Consider the following 14,502-nt stretch of genomic DNA (forward strand, 5'->3'; position numbering starts at 1 on the left):
GATTGACGTGCTCCTGCTCTGTTTGGCAATTTTTCCAAGATTGGATTGTCATACACATAGTTCCCTATGGCAAAATTTCCCAAAGAATTGTCGTAGGTCTCTACTCATCATAAATTTCGGCAAAGGTTCCTCAACGTGGATTGTCATTCATTTCAGTAAGTGGTAAATTTTCCTGAAGTGGATTGTCGGTCGACTCTTTTTTTTGCAAATGTTCCAAGACGCGGATTGTCAATAGTGGTAATATTTTCCTAAAAGGATTGTCTCATAGCGTTGGGAAAATTCCAAGGTGGATTGCTTTCAAGAGTTATATTCCAAGATGTGGATTGTCGATCGTAGCAAAGTTCTTATGACAGATTGTTACGAAGCATTGGCAACTTTTCCCAAAATTGGATTTTAGCAAATTTTCCGAGATACGGATTGTCGCTTCATCGTAGCAACATTTCCATGGATGGATTGTTACGTGGCATTGACAACTTTCCCTAAATCGGATTGTCGTACATCATTCAAGAGTTTTGTTGTCAACTATTCCTAAAGAATAGAGGATTGTCATCACCCCCACAACATCAACATCAGCGAAGTTCAAGCGAGCTTTGAGGATCAACAAGCGTTGGTCTTCGGTAATTTTCTTCGGAATATTATCAAAATAAATGAGGATGACTTCAAGCGGAGTTATCTTCGATGGCGTTCCCTAAGATGTGGAAGGTTGTCGGACAACTGAGGATGGCTTCAAGCGGAGTTATCTTCGACGGCGTTCCCTAGGATGAGGAAGGTTGTCAGAAAACAGGAGGTGACTTTAAGCGAGGTTATCTTCGAACATATTCCCTAGGATGTGGAAGAAGGTCATAAAACAGCGAAAATTGAAGGCAACTGCAAGCGTGGTAGTCTTCAGGCGATATCCCCTAGCTTGAGGAAGATCGTCAAACAAAATTGGTTACTCCAGAAACGTGTGCTCGACGGTGCAAGATACGCGTTTCTTAACGCTTTTATCTGTTTAACTAACCCTAGTTTGCAGGTATCAGCGTTACAAGAATGATTTAGGATCGCAGAATGTTCTGAATCATTCTCCGTCCCTATCGCTACTTTGACTTTTGTTTTCAAAACTTGAGTTTCAAACTCAGTCAAAACTATCATCCGCAAAAAACAAGTGTGAAACCCGTGAAGCCCCTCTACATACCCTAGCTCCATGTATCAATTGATCATCCGCAACTTTACTCAGTAAATTTAAAAAGGCCTCTGCACATAACAGAAATAAGTACGGGGAGATAGGATCTCCTTGTCTAAACCCTCTAGCCGGAACAACATAATCATCAACAACCCTATTCCGTTTAAAAATGTATTCGACACTCGTTAAGCACATCATAATTCTCCTCACCCAGCCATCACAAAAGCCAAATTTGTGCATTACCATGTCAACAAAACTCCACTCCACCCGATCATAGACTTTGCTCATATCAAGTTTGAGCGCCATTGTCCCCATTTTGTCTTCCCCTCTACGTTTCATGGCATGAAAAATTTCAAACGTAACAATAGCATTGCCTGTAATTAATCTACCCAGCACAAAATCACTTTGATGATGGGAAATAATATTCGGCAAAATTATTTGAGCCTATTTGCAAGCAATTTAGAGATAATTTTGTAAGCAACATTACAGAGACTGATGGGGCGGAACTCACTCATTCGACGCGATTCATTGCATTTGGGAATGAGAACTATGCAAGTCTTCTTGATGTTCGAGATGTCAACACTGCAATGTCACCACCCTTGCACAAATTTGACAACGTCTGGGCCAATAATACTCCACCACTTTTGGTAGAAAAGTGCATGCATCCCATCGATCCCCGGTGTCTTTTTTGGATGCATGTTCGAAAGCGCCTCAAATACTTCCTCTGAGCTAGGCTCTTTCGTCTAATTCAGCAACAATCTTCTTACAAACACTCAGCATTCCCCCATCAGGTTCACAACATTGCCATTCTCCAAGCTCCTTCTCTTTGTCACTGATTTTTTTTCTTATATCTCCAAACGATTTTCTTGCCCATACACCCAAATTAGATGCACAACCTTCTATCCTTTCCTCCATCATGAGACCCGCACTGTCCTCCCACGCTTTTTTAATAACATTATGGCACTCCGGCTTGGGTAGCCATAAGGCTTCAAAATGGAACCTTTTTTTCCTGCCCCTTCTACGAATTTTTTCCCTCTTTTGCAAAAGAATGGGAGCAAGATCAGACAAATACAAAGGCAGAACCTGCACAACATGGTTTGGGAAAAGGTCTAACCATCTTTCACACACAAAAAACCTGTCTAGTCTTTATTTAACTACCCGCCCCGGGTCATTCCCTCTTTTCCACGTAAAAATGCATCCTTTCTACCCCAAAATCGAGAACATTACAAGCATCCACCGCCTCACGAAATAAATCCATTTTTCTTTCACTTTGCACCGCCACACCTTACTTCTCTTCTTCAGTCAGTATCTCATTGAAATCTCCAAAAAAAAGTGATAGGCACTTCAATACTCTCCTTTAAGGACTACATAAGCTCAAAATTAAGGTGTTTCCGTCCATTCTCCGACCAACCATACACTCCAACCGCTGCCCAAAGAGGCACATTTAATTCGTTCCGAATTACTTCCGCAATGTGATGATTAGAGTAGGCGAAAATATGAGCATTAACTCCTTGCCACCAAAGACCCACGCCACCCGAATTACCATTGCTACTTACACATAAACCATCTTCAAAACCACATCTTCCTCGGATTGTCTCAAGTCTATTTGAATCAATCATAGTTTCACAAAAACTATATTTGGGCTATTTCTCCAACACCATGATTGGAGTTTTCGAACTTTCCGGGGGTTGCCAAAACCCCGGCAGTTCCAACTCAAGATTTTCATTGTTGTTCGCGGGGTTGGGTATTACCAACCTCCGCTACTTCAAAATTTGTGACCATATCCGTTCCACCTACATCCACATTTGACTTCTTTTTTTCCTCATTTGACATCTCCATGACTTTCCCTTCTTCTACATCTCCTTCCTTCCTTTTTTCACCAACCCGAGCATAGTGTGACTCATCCCACGTCATAGTAGCATCATCATTATGATGAATAGTTACTCTCTTTAGCTTGCTCATCATTTTACCTGCCTCCTTGCTCTTTGTATTGTTCCCCGTCACACCCACAACAAAGCTACCTGGCCCTCCCCGTACATCAAGCTGGAAATCTCCTCCCTGCTTAACAGACTCCGAATTGGGTTCCACTACCTCATTCAACACACCAGCTCTCACCACATTCCGCAACACCCCTTCTTCCAAAGCCTCTTTGTCTACCCCAGGGGACGGCTATTGAGGATTATCAAAATTAGTAGCCACAGAATTAACTATCAGTTGCTTGCTCATAGGTTTCTTTACGATGAAGAGCTTTCTTGCACAACTTTTACCTTCCCCGCTACTACCCTCACCCTCTATACCCTGCACCTTCCATGGAGAAGCTACCCTCAAAGTATCACTGAACCTCCTTCGAGCTGTCACATCGCCCACATTTTCATCTCAATCCTTCTCACCATGACCAAGCTTACCATAACAATAACAGAAAAGTGGTAATTTTTCATCACAGTCACCTGCTCCTTAACTCCACCTCTCATCTTCAAAAGAATTTTATCCTTCAACGGATTTCGGGCATCAAGCAACACCCTAAGCCTTAAAGATTTGGTGATTCCTTCAGCAACATCATCACCTAGGCTCATAAAAGAGCCTAATTTATTGCCAATTGCTCTTGCATTCTTAGCATTATTTCTTCTACTAAAAGGAAAAGCATATATACTAACCCAAATAAGTATAAAAAATAGTGGTATCTCAGACAACTTTACATCCCCTTGCGCATCATTAAGAACAAGGGCATGTCTATCAAAGTGCCATGGTTGTGCATCCATGACCATTGCTTTGTCTCTCCAATGGTGAAATTGGAAAAAGAATATATTTTTATCAATACAATTTGCCTCCATACCATGCTTAGGGTTCCACACACGTTTCATCATGGTCATAAGGGCATTCGCATTCACTTGTCTATCAGTCCAGATTCGGCCAACCACTCCTAACGCAACCTTTGCTTCCTCTTCAGCTCCACCATCCACCACCCAATCTATCTCTTCTTCATCATCGCTGTGTGGTGTCTCATTAGCAATTTTGTCATAATTATCACTAATTAGAGCCATGATCAATCTCGGAAAACCGAGATCAAAACCCCCGAAAGAGGAAAAACCCTAGCAGGAACTAGATGAACCTTGTCATTTGCAAATAACCATTTTTCTTATAAGAGGTTGGATGTTCGAATCTCTTTATCCTCATTTTTTTTAAATGGTGTAATGTTGGTTAATTAAGTGACGTGACATAATAATAAACGTTGATTGACTGGTGACGTGGTATAATGAGAGATTGAGTAGGTGACGTGACGTTATGAAAAGGGATTTAAGTGACACATGGACTTTCTTAAAAATGTCTTTTAATAGATAGATTAGTATAGATAGAGGTTTGTCTAGATTGACATATCATAAACCCTAAAATAATAATAAATGTCATATATTTATTTGTTTCTGGACGGAGAAAATAATAAATTAATTTAAAAAATATGTTATTCATAAGGTACTACTTAGATTGTAATTGTACCTGGAATTAATCTTGACCACGATATAGAAAATCGATAAGCATCCAATCCTGTTTCCACCATGAGTTGAACATCTTCCTGGTGCATTAGATGACATTCATAATTATTGAATATTTTGAATAATAACAATCTAGCCAGTTTAGAATGAAAAAAATCCTCATAAAATAATACTTTTTCTTTTTTTTAGTTAACTCCTTTCTATTATTACGCTTTGCCAACACTTGTTTTTTAACGATTAATATCTCTAATTATCAACATTGTAAAATTATAAAAAGTGGATATTAATAAAATATACAGTTTTTTCACCATATACCCATGAGTTTTTTTGTTTATTCACCATATATCCTTTTGTAAATTCATCGTATACCCCCAAGTTTTCACAAAAATTCACTGTATACCCTTTAATGATTGTAAACTTCGTCAGTCATCAGGGTTAACTATGACCCGAAACCACCCTAAATACATTCCCTTATTTCCAAAACCACTCACATTCCTTTTCCCCACCCCTAAAACCACCTCAAATTTCCTTTTTTCATCCTCATATGAATCATACGAATATGATTATGGAGATTTAGAGTGGTATCAGGGGTTGGAGAAAGGAGAAGAGTGGTTTTAGAGACTTGGGGGGGGGGAGATCTAAGGTAGTTTCGATGCATAATTAACCAAATTCCACTCATCTTGTTGTCATTAAGGGTATATGGTGAATTTTTGTAACAACTCAGGGGTATATGGTGAATTAAAAAAATTTCATGGGTATATGGTGAATAAACAAAAAACTCAGAGGTATGTAGTGAAAAATCCGTAAAATATACTACCTCCGTTTCATATAATTTGCAACGATTCGTAAAACGGAGGTAGTAGATTGAAACGATACAAACAAGATCCCACATGAATATGTTTTATCATATCTATAAACCACAAAAGCGAGTCAAAACATGTTGTGTAAATAGTGTAAAAATCAAACGGTGTCAACTAAAAACAAAACGGAGGAAGTATAATGAAATATTGATTGATCACCTTGTATTTATGATATTGATCACATGCTACATCTGGATTACCCATGTCATACTCTGAAAATTACAATTTACTTAATTAATGAAACAAAGCAAGTTAGTACGTAGATGGAAAATTGTTAATTTCAAGAGGAATATGTATATAGAGGCATTTGCCTATGTGTTCAATTCACCTGCTTTTCACCTATCTGAAATTTACTAAACTTATCTGAATTTAATTGAACTTATTAAGGCTTTGTGCCGTTCACCTTATTCCTACATATTTCAGGGTTAATAAGTTCAAATAAGTTCAGATAAGGGTTAATAAGTTCAGATAAGTTCAAATAAAATAAGTTCTAGAAAAATAAATTCAGATAAGTTAACATAAGTTGTGATAAGGGTTAATCAAGGCTACCCAAGTTTAATTTATAACAAAAATAAGTCCTAATAAGGGCTAATAAAATCAAATAAGTTCAAAAAAGTTAAGATAAGTATAAATCAGATGAATAAAACGCACCTTAAAACTTATTTTAGTTGTAATTTAAACTTTAATAGCCCTTATTAGGACTTAATTTTTATGGACTGAACTTATTTTAACTTAATAGAACTAATCTGAACTTAATAGACCTGGTATAAGTGAAAATAAGGTGAACAAATTAGGCCTTTATTATCTTCTCCCGATCTCTCAAATTCAAAAGAAAAAATCTGGATTTATGGCACAAAGTATTTAGGACCATAAACGTAGGGCCTTTTCTGATTTATTGAGTTGAGCTGAGCTGAACTGAACTGATTGGAGCTGAGCTGAACTAAACTGAACTGAAATGAATTATTTATGAGATAAGGAAATTAGGAACTGAATTGAACTGATTGGAGCTGAGCTGAACTGAATTAAAATTGAATTAAAATTAAGCTGAAGAGAACAGACCCTTATAATATACAATATCTAACATTTTACCATTGTAAATAAGCATATACTCGTAATGTATTCCGTAGTTCTAACAGACCCTTATAATATACAATATCTAACATTTTTTTTTTTGAAAAAAATTGGCTTCAACTTAAAAATGCGTAATTGATAAAATAACATTCTTCTTTTCACTTACTAGTTGGATCTCCGCGTGCGTAGCACGCGTCAACCAACTTTAAATGTAGATATCAAATCAATTTAAAATTAATAGAATGACTAATTACTTGAAAAAGATTTTAGACAACATTAGAATATAATACTACCTCCGTTTATATTCCAAATTTGCACATTATAATTGACGGAGGGAGTAACATTTTATAAAGACAAATTAAAGTTTTGTTAATGACGGTAAAAGTTTTCAAAGAAAGGCTCTATTTTGTTCATTATAGTTTTCACTAATTTAGAAAAATAAGCTCTATTAGAATTGATAGTTTATGTTTTCTTTACATGTTATGTACGAAAACCTAAACTATTTTGGCTGAATTTAAATGTTTTTGTATTGCTGAAATTAAAATATTTTTATTGTACATGAATTTATTTTCACTAAACTAAAACTATTTTCACTATAAAAAATTATTTTTCACTAATCTGCTATTGGATATATATGCTCTTTGAAATCAATGAGTTTTACTGATTAAAATATTTATTAAAATCTTACTAATTTAAAGCGGAGTTATCGTAATTGAACTTAGCTAAATATACTATACTTAGTATTATAAGAGTTTATTACTTTGTTTATTCACTTTATTTTTACTTATTTCAAGTCTAATAAATTTAGACAAGTTTAATTAGTTATGGGTAGGTTTTATTCACCTGATTTTTACTTATTTGAACTTAAGTGAACTTATTTGAACTTATTATATTACCTAAATTATTATGAACTTATTAAAACTTATTTTACTACCTCAGTTTCATATTTTTTACAACCTTTACCAGAAATGGATGCTACACATTATTTACAACTAATGTTTTATTTCCTTTTTAAGTTGTCATTTTTCTCTATCTTTCTCCTCATCACATGCATTCCTATTTTTCTCTCTCTATTTTACACTCACAAACAAATTTTGCATAGGAGTCCGTGCACCCTTCAAAGTTGCAAAAAATGTGAAATAGTGGTAGTAGTTGTAATTTGTACTTGAGTAACTGTATCCTATTAAATTTTTTTTTTCTTAACTTAACTTATCTAAATATATTAGACCCGAAATACGTGAAAACAAGGTGAACAGGTCAGGGCCTAAGTTTATACTTCGTATATGATAAGTGCAGGAAAATTAAGTTTTAATAAGTGTAGATGTGTTGTTTCTAAAACAAATAAATATCATCATTATATTCCACTTTAAAAAAAAAAATCCCCTAATTAAATGAAAGTCTTATTTTTTTACAACTAATTTTTCTTGATCACCTTTAATCAATCATATCCCCAAATGGAAAGAATTACACTTCGTCCAATTTATCTTATTTATAACATCTAAAAAATATGCATAATACCATCCTTATTTACCACCTTTTAAAAATTGTACATAAGTAAAATGTGATCATATATGATTTTGTTAGATTATTCATCTCAATATTTAAATCAAACTTAGCTTATAATAATATATACCAATATATTATACTCTCTTTGTTTCACAATGATTTTTCTATATGAAATTTTTTAACTATTCAAAATGGCATAAAATCTTCAAAAATCTCATGTATATATAAGAGCAACTATAGTCATATGGGGTCTACTTTAATTCATTGCGCTTAGTGCTTTATTAATATCTTAAATTCATAAATCTTGCTAATATATTGAAGATATTTGCAATCAAATATTTACCCCTTATTAAAATCTTCAATTCTTTCCAAAATGTAAGAAAAAACATCATCAAATAAAGTTCTTATTTAATCAATCTCAATATGTACTTTTATAAATTTTATTAACTTATTTTTTTGGTGTTTATAGAGCCACAGGGGTAGGTGATGAGAATCTATCTTAGACATGGACGGAAGCTCTAACCACTTGAGCTATATCCCTCGTTCTTATTTTATTAACATGTGTTAAAGATATAAACAAGTTAATAGAGAATGTGTATTGATAAATGCGTCAAAAAAAATAAAAGTAACTCAGTGGAATAGAAAGAATACTGAGGTATATATATAAATAAACGGCAAGTAATATTAATTACAAAAATGGTAACTAATGATTTTTTTTTCTTTCTTTTTGGATAAAAATTAATGATTTTATAATTGGAAGGGATGCAAACACAAGCTTGTAAGTGAATTTTCCATAAAATAAATGTAGTCCTTACAATTAACGTCTTACTTAGTGCTTTAAAGTTTAAATGTATGAAAGTCTTTATATCTTGCAAGCAATTACATAAGACTCCGTTTTTTTTTTAAAATCGCAACATTTACTAAACATACTTTTGCACACACTCTTTTGAGCGTCTTTTATAATTTATACACTAAAAATAAAACATTAAAATCGTGTGGGATCTTGTTCGATTTTCCCGGAATATATTTTCATAATATCAAATTTTTTAATTTAGATTTTCTTGAAAATATTTTAGGCAATTCAATTGACTTAAATTAAATAAGAGGTAAGTGGAGTGGTTAGATTATTAAAAAATTATAAAAATATAGTAGGTTTAAAAGTTTATTAAAAAGTAACAAATCTGAGGGGGGAAGTAGTAGTGAGTTTGAGTGGGGATCATAATAGGAGAGATAATTATATTATTAAAATGTAACTTTTTACAAAAAAAAAAAAAAAAAAAAAAAAGTAACACTTATTAAACATGTCCACATTTGATAAGTGTACTAATTAAAATACGGAGGGGGTAATATGTAACAGGCACTACAAAAATGGAAGGAGTACTAATGCTCCTGTGCTGAAAATTTTTAAAAAAGGAAAAAAAGAAAAGAAAAGAAAATGTGCATGATAAACAAAATAATGTTCCCTTTGGTTCATAATGATCTTTCTATTTACAATCATGTGATTATTATTTTTATTTTGTTTATTTTTTTTTTGGTTCATCAGCATATGAGTTTTTTTTATGTTTTTTTTTTGGTTTGGTGCACATCATTGGTGTGTTCTGTTTTGAGCGTTCTGTTTTTGGTTTGCGTGTGTTGCTGCTTACTTTAGTGCGTGGTGGTGCGTGTTGTGTGCTGCGCCTTGCTAGCGTGGTGCGAGTTCAAGTATGTGGCAGTGGTTTGTGCGTGCTGTTTTGGTTTGGTTGTGCGGTGCTCGAGTGTAGTGCTGCGTGGTTGTCTACCGTATTGCAAGGTGTTTTGTGTGGTGCTCGTGTTTTGTGTGGTGTCGCAGCCTTGTGGAGCGGTGTGTGCTGCGTGAGTTTTGGTGCTGTGCTGCGTGAGTTTTGGTGCTGTGCGTGAAAAAAAAATGTGCATGATAAACAAAATAATGTTCCCTTTGATTCATAATGATCTTTCTATTTACAATCATGTGATACCTATTGGCTATAATGGCTACAATAGCTATCCATGTAATATAAATATAAAGGAGAATACTTTCAAAAAAAAAATAAAGTTTATTATATCATATTAGTAGGACATGTTTGGTATTTTGATAAAACAATAAAGTGTAGCAATATCCTTTTAAACCAAACCATGAATTGTCTTTATATATAAGTATAGATGCACTAGACAACGGCATAGTTTTATATGGCTTAGCGTAACTTCTTATCTCATTGGGACTTAGCTAGATTTTTTTTTAGTTGGGGAAGTTTTAACCTTCCACTCACTCTCCCACCTTCCCCACTACCACCCAAAAAAAAAAAAAAAAAAAAAACAAAAAAATCTTTTTTCTTTAGGCTTGTAATTGCTTTTTTATATAAAAATGAACGTATGCTTTTGCCTTTAGCTTTATTATCTTTCATTGATAATATAATCTATTAAATATCTTTGAATGTTATAGTTTTAACTCTATTATTTTATATTTTCTTAATTCTCAATCTATTCAAACTTAAAAACTTTAACCTCTATGAAAACATATAATCCCGTGTAGTACAATATAGTCTAGTCTAATTAAGTTCATTTAAATGTGTATAGTCATAATTCTAGTTTCTATTTTTATATATTTTTCAGTTACACGTGTCTAATATATATATTGTCGTCACAAGTACACATTAAAGACCGAGCAAAAAGTAATTAGGACAAATATATAATAAGATCAAATCGGTGGTTATATATATAGTGTAATACACCATGGGTTGAGAAGAGAAAGAACACTAAAAAATGAAGGGAGAAAAAAAAAATAGATAAAAAGTGGAAAAAAAAGCACTAATTATGTGTTTCATGAAGAAATTTGTTCATCTTTTTTTATACTAAAATGTCTATCATATCATTCATGTAAGCTGAGCTTTAGTAAATAAAAGTTATGAAACAAGGTTTACTTACCCAAACGATGGGCAAAAGTATCATATATGCTAGGCTTCCTTCCATCCTCTAATGCTGCTCCTTCCACCTTCAAATACAAATTAATATTTAAATTTAAATTAGATTTTTCGATTTTTAATCATCAATCTGAACGAAGCTTGCATTGATTCATACAAGCCAAGTCGAGTTGTATCATTTGTTACCATACGATTTACAACATCCTAAGTATATTTTTACGTGGTTGTTAAATTATATGAAAATCGAGAAGTAGAAGTGAAAATACGTACCTGATAAGCAGAGGTACTAGCACCAAATATGAAATCCTTCGGAAAGTCGTAACGATTATACTCTTTGCCTTCACTTCTAGCAATCCCTCTCAACAATGCTAAGCATAAATGCAACAAGCACAACCCAACTCCAACCCTCATTGCGAAACTCTCTCTCTCTCTCAATTACTTACCAACTATGAGTTTAATTGAATATGTTACAAATATATTAAATGGTACTATAGTCTAAAAACATGATAGTTACGTCTTCCAACTTCGATTTCTTCTTAAATTAATTGTTTAAGCACATTACACGTATTTTGTTTCTATATTGTGGCAAAACTTTTTATAATTATTTCTAATTTCTAATTTCGCTTTCAAAAAGGTAACCCCAATATTCCACAAATGAATATTGAAAATTTGAGCTACTCCGACCTTTTTATGACTTTCAATATTTAAAGGTGATGAAGACATGTGAGTGATCATTAACCACCGATTGTTGACCACTGTAATAAATTAATAATATACTCATCTTTTTCTTTTCTTTTTTTTTTTTTTTGGCTTCCCTTTAATCTTGATTCTTGAACTTGTACATAGATCACAATTTCATGGTAGTGTATAGTAGTCCTGGAATCCTGAGCTAAACTCGATGACCCGATCCGAATGATCTAACCCATGACTCGAAATTGACTTAAAAACATCGACTTGAAAATGTCAAGAAACTCGAAATTGACCCGATCCGACCCATACTCGACCCGAAAATAGAGTTAACCCGATCCTGACCCAACACCCAAATTGACTCGACTCGAAGTTGACCCAACCCGAAATTGACCTGAAACGTTTGACCCAAACAAACCCGATACTCGAAATTGACCCGAACAGACTCAATATCCGAAATGTCCTGAACTAAAATTACTTTATAATTGAACTAAAAATATCTGGTACCAAAAATAACTCAAATTGTTCATCTTCAACCGTAACTAAGCTCATAAACCGATTTGATAGTTCTTATTATAACAATAATAAAATACAAAATTATTGATTTGAGCTAGATCCACAAATAATGAAATAACCCGATCATGACCCTGATTTTGACCCAACACGTATACGACCCGAACATACTTAACTTGAAAATGGTGTGACCCGAAAATCGTTATTCTAATCAATAATTTACTGAGATATTCTAGAAATGGCTGGAGCTGGAGGGACTTTTGATCAAGGTTCGTAGAATTCACACTCTGTGAACTTCAATGATCCTTACTACATTTCGAAGAATGATCATCCAGGTATGCAGATTGTTAATCTTCTTACTATTTCGAATTTTTTGAACTGGAGTAGAGCTTTAAAAATGGCATTGATAGCTACAAATAAGATTAGATTTGTTACTAGGGCTATAGTTATGCCTAATTCTGATTATGTTGAGTATCAAAAATGGATAAGAAATGACAATATGATCATGTCTTGGATTCTGAATTCGATTGATATAAATTTAGTCGGTAGTTTCATGTTTGTTAATTTTTCACATGAATTGTGGAAAGAATTGGCTGAATGATTTGGCCAGAGTAATGCACCCTATTTGAGTTTAAGAGGAATTTAACTCGAATTCAGCAAAATGATGCTTCAATTGCTGAATATTATTGTTAATTGAAACAAGTCTGGGATTAATTGCAACTTTTGGATGGATTTCTAGATTGCACTTGTGGTGCTATGAAGGCATGTAGTTGTTGCATGTTGAAGAAGATTCTCGAGGCTGATCAACGCAATAAATTGATGCAGTTGCTTGCTGGTTTGAACCAATCTTATGATCAGGTGAAAACTAATATGTGGAATACTGATGATCTTCCTTCAGTTACTAAGGCATATTATATGCTTCAACAAGTTGAGAGGCTGAACAACTTGAATGTTGTTGCTCATGTTTTGCCTAAGGCTAGTGCTTTGGCAGTGAATAGAAGTGGCGTTAGTACTTAGTATGTGTAGGCGTCATTCGAAGTGCGCCTTTCTAAGCATGTGGTGAATATGCTAGGCAGTCATAGGAAATGGGAATTTACATATACGATTAGGGACAAAGCAAAGTAGGGAGTCGTGCAAGTTTTTAAGAAACTTGTAAACCGTTCACGAATCATTTAAGACAACCATGATAGGGGACAACGATAGGCAACAACGACTGATTCGTGAAGGTTACACCCCATTTATAATTCATGAGATTACTAACTCCATATGGTTTGGGGAACCACGAAAGGAGGATCAGGAATGAAGGTACAAAGTGAGTCATGGAGTCACATTCGCCCGTATTGGCCTCTACTCGATTCTTATTGCGAAAAGTATTTCCTGCGATCTCAAAGGCATACAAACAAAGATTCAATTTGCTACAAACTAATATTAGGCTAAATTGGTTGAATATTAATGCACATATAATTCTTAAATATCGTAATCACTCAATTAACAACAAGATTAAGAAGGAACCTAAACCGGTCGTCCAAATTATCTTATTAGGCGTTATGTTCAATTACGTATTCCCTTTAAACATGCAATATGGTGATCAATAATAAAAATAGAATAAACATAAACATTGGAAGCAATTTAACCATAATAACGTTAGTCAAATTAAATCATAATAATAAACCTAATCATGATACCAGCAACAAGAATAAAAATAAGAGTAATTGAGTAAATTAATTAATCACGTTCTGTGCTCTTTAAATTGCTACATCATGAATAAATTGTTAGTAACTTCAATAAATATAAATCAAATTGAAATTAAATTACATTAAAAGAAAAGTAGAGTTGATTTGGTCCAAACCCTTAGTCGGCTCTACCTTTCACGCCTTGGTTTAAGTATGAAACTTCGAGTGTTGTATGGACTCCTTGGAGTGCTTGGAAAAGGAATAGTGAAGGCTATTATATACGCTAAATCAAGAGAGAGAGAAGATAATGATTGTTGGTTCATAAGAGAGGAAGAGAATTATTTGGTGCCCCGAAACTGTGAAAATCAGTCTCGTATTTATAGAGAAAATACAAGGGGTGAGGTACGAAACCCTAGAATTGAAGTGCCGCAAGGAGATTAAACCTAGAAAATGCCATTTCACGTTGCAAAATATCGTGACACAGTACAATGTACCGTGACACGTTACAATTTGCCGCGGGCGCGACAATTTTTCCGTGGAGCGGTAAATTCCAATTTTTACGCGTTTTTAAAAATTCGATAACTTTTGATCCATAAATCGGAATAAAGCATATAATATATAGTTGGA

The 14,502-nt window shown here is 33.9% G+C and overlaps 1 protein-coding gene across 1 annotated transcript in view; it reads right to left on the reverse strand.

Moving 5' to 3' along the window:
• The window catches only part of LOC145570409 (cyanidin 3-O-glucoside 5-O-glucosyltransferase (acyl-glucose)-like), a 33,600-nt gene extending 22,018 nt beyond the window's left edge, over positions 1-11,582 (reverse strand). The window contains exons 1-4 of the mRNA XM_081629482.1: positions 11,273-11,582; positions 11,007-11,073; positions 5,670-5,722; positions 4,655-4,730 (exon numbers count right to left, since the gene is read on the reverse strand). Coding sequence (XP_081485608.1) covers positions 4,655-4,730; positions 5,670-5,722; positions 11,007-11,073; positions 11,273-11,413 — 337 coding nt within the window. The 5' untranslated portion in view covers positions 11,414-11,582. The remainder of the gene's footprint in view (positions 1-4,654; positions 4,731-5,669; positions 5,723-11,006; positions 11,074-11,272) is intronic.
• Between the last annotated feature and the right edge of the window lie 2,920 nt (positions 11,583-14,502).

The sequence above is a fragment of the Chenopodium album genome, chromosome 12 (genome assembly GCF_948465745.1).
Source record: "Chenopodium album chromosome 12, dcCheAlbu1.1, whole genome shotgun sequence".
Lineage (NCBI taxonomy): Eukaryota > Viridiplantae > Streptophyta > Magnoliopsida > Caryophyllales > Amaranthaceae > Chenopodium > Chenopodium album.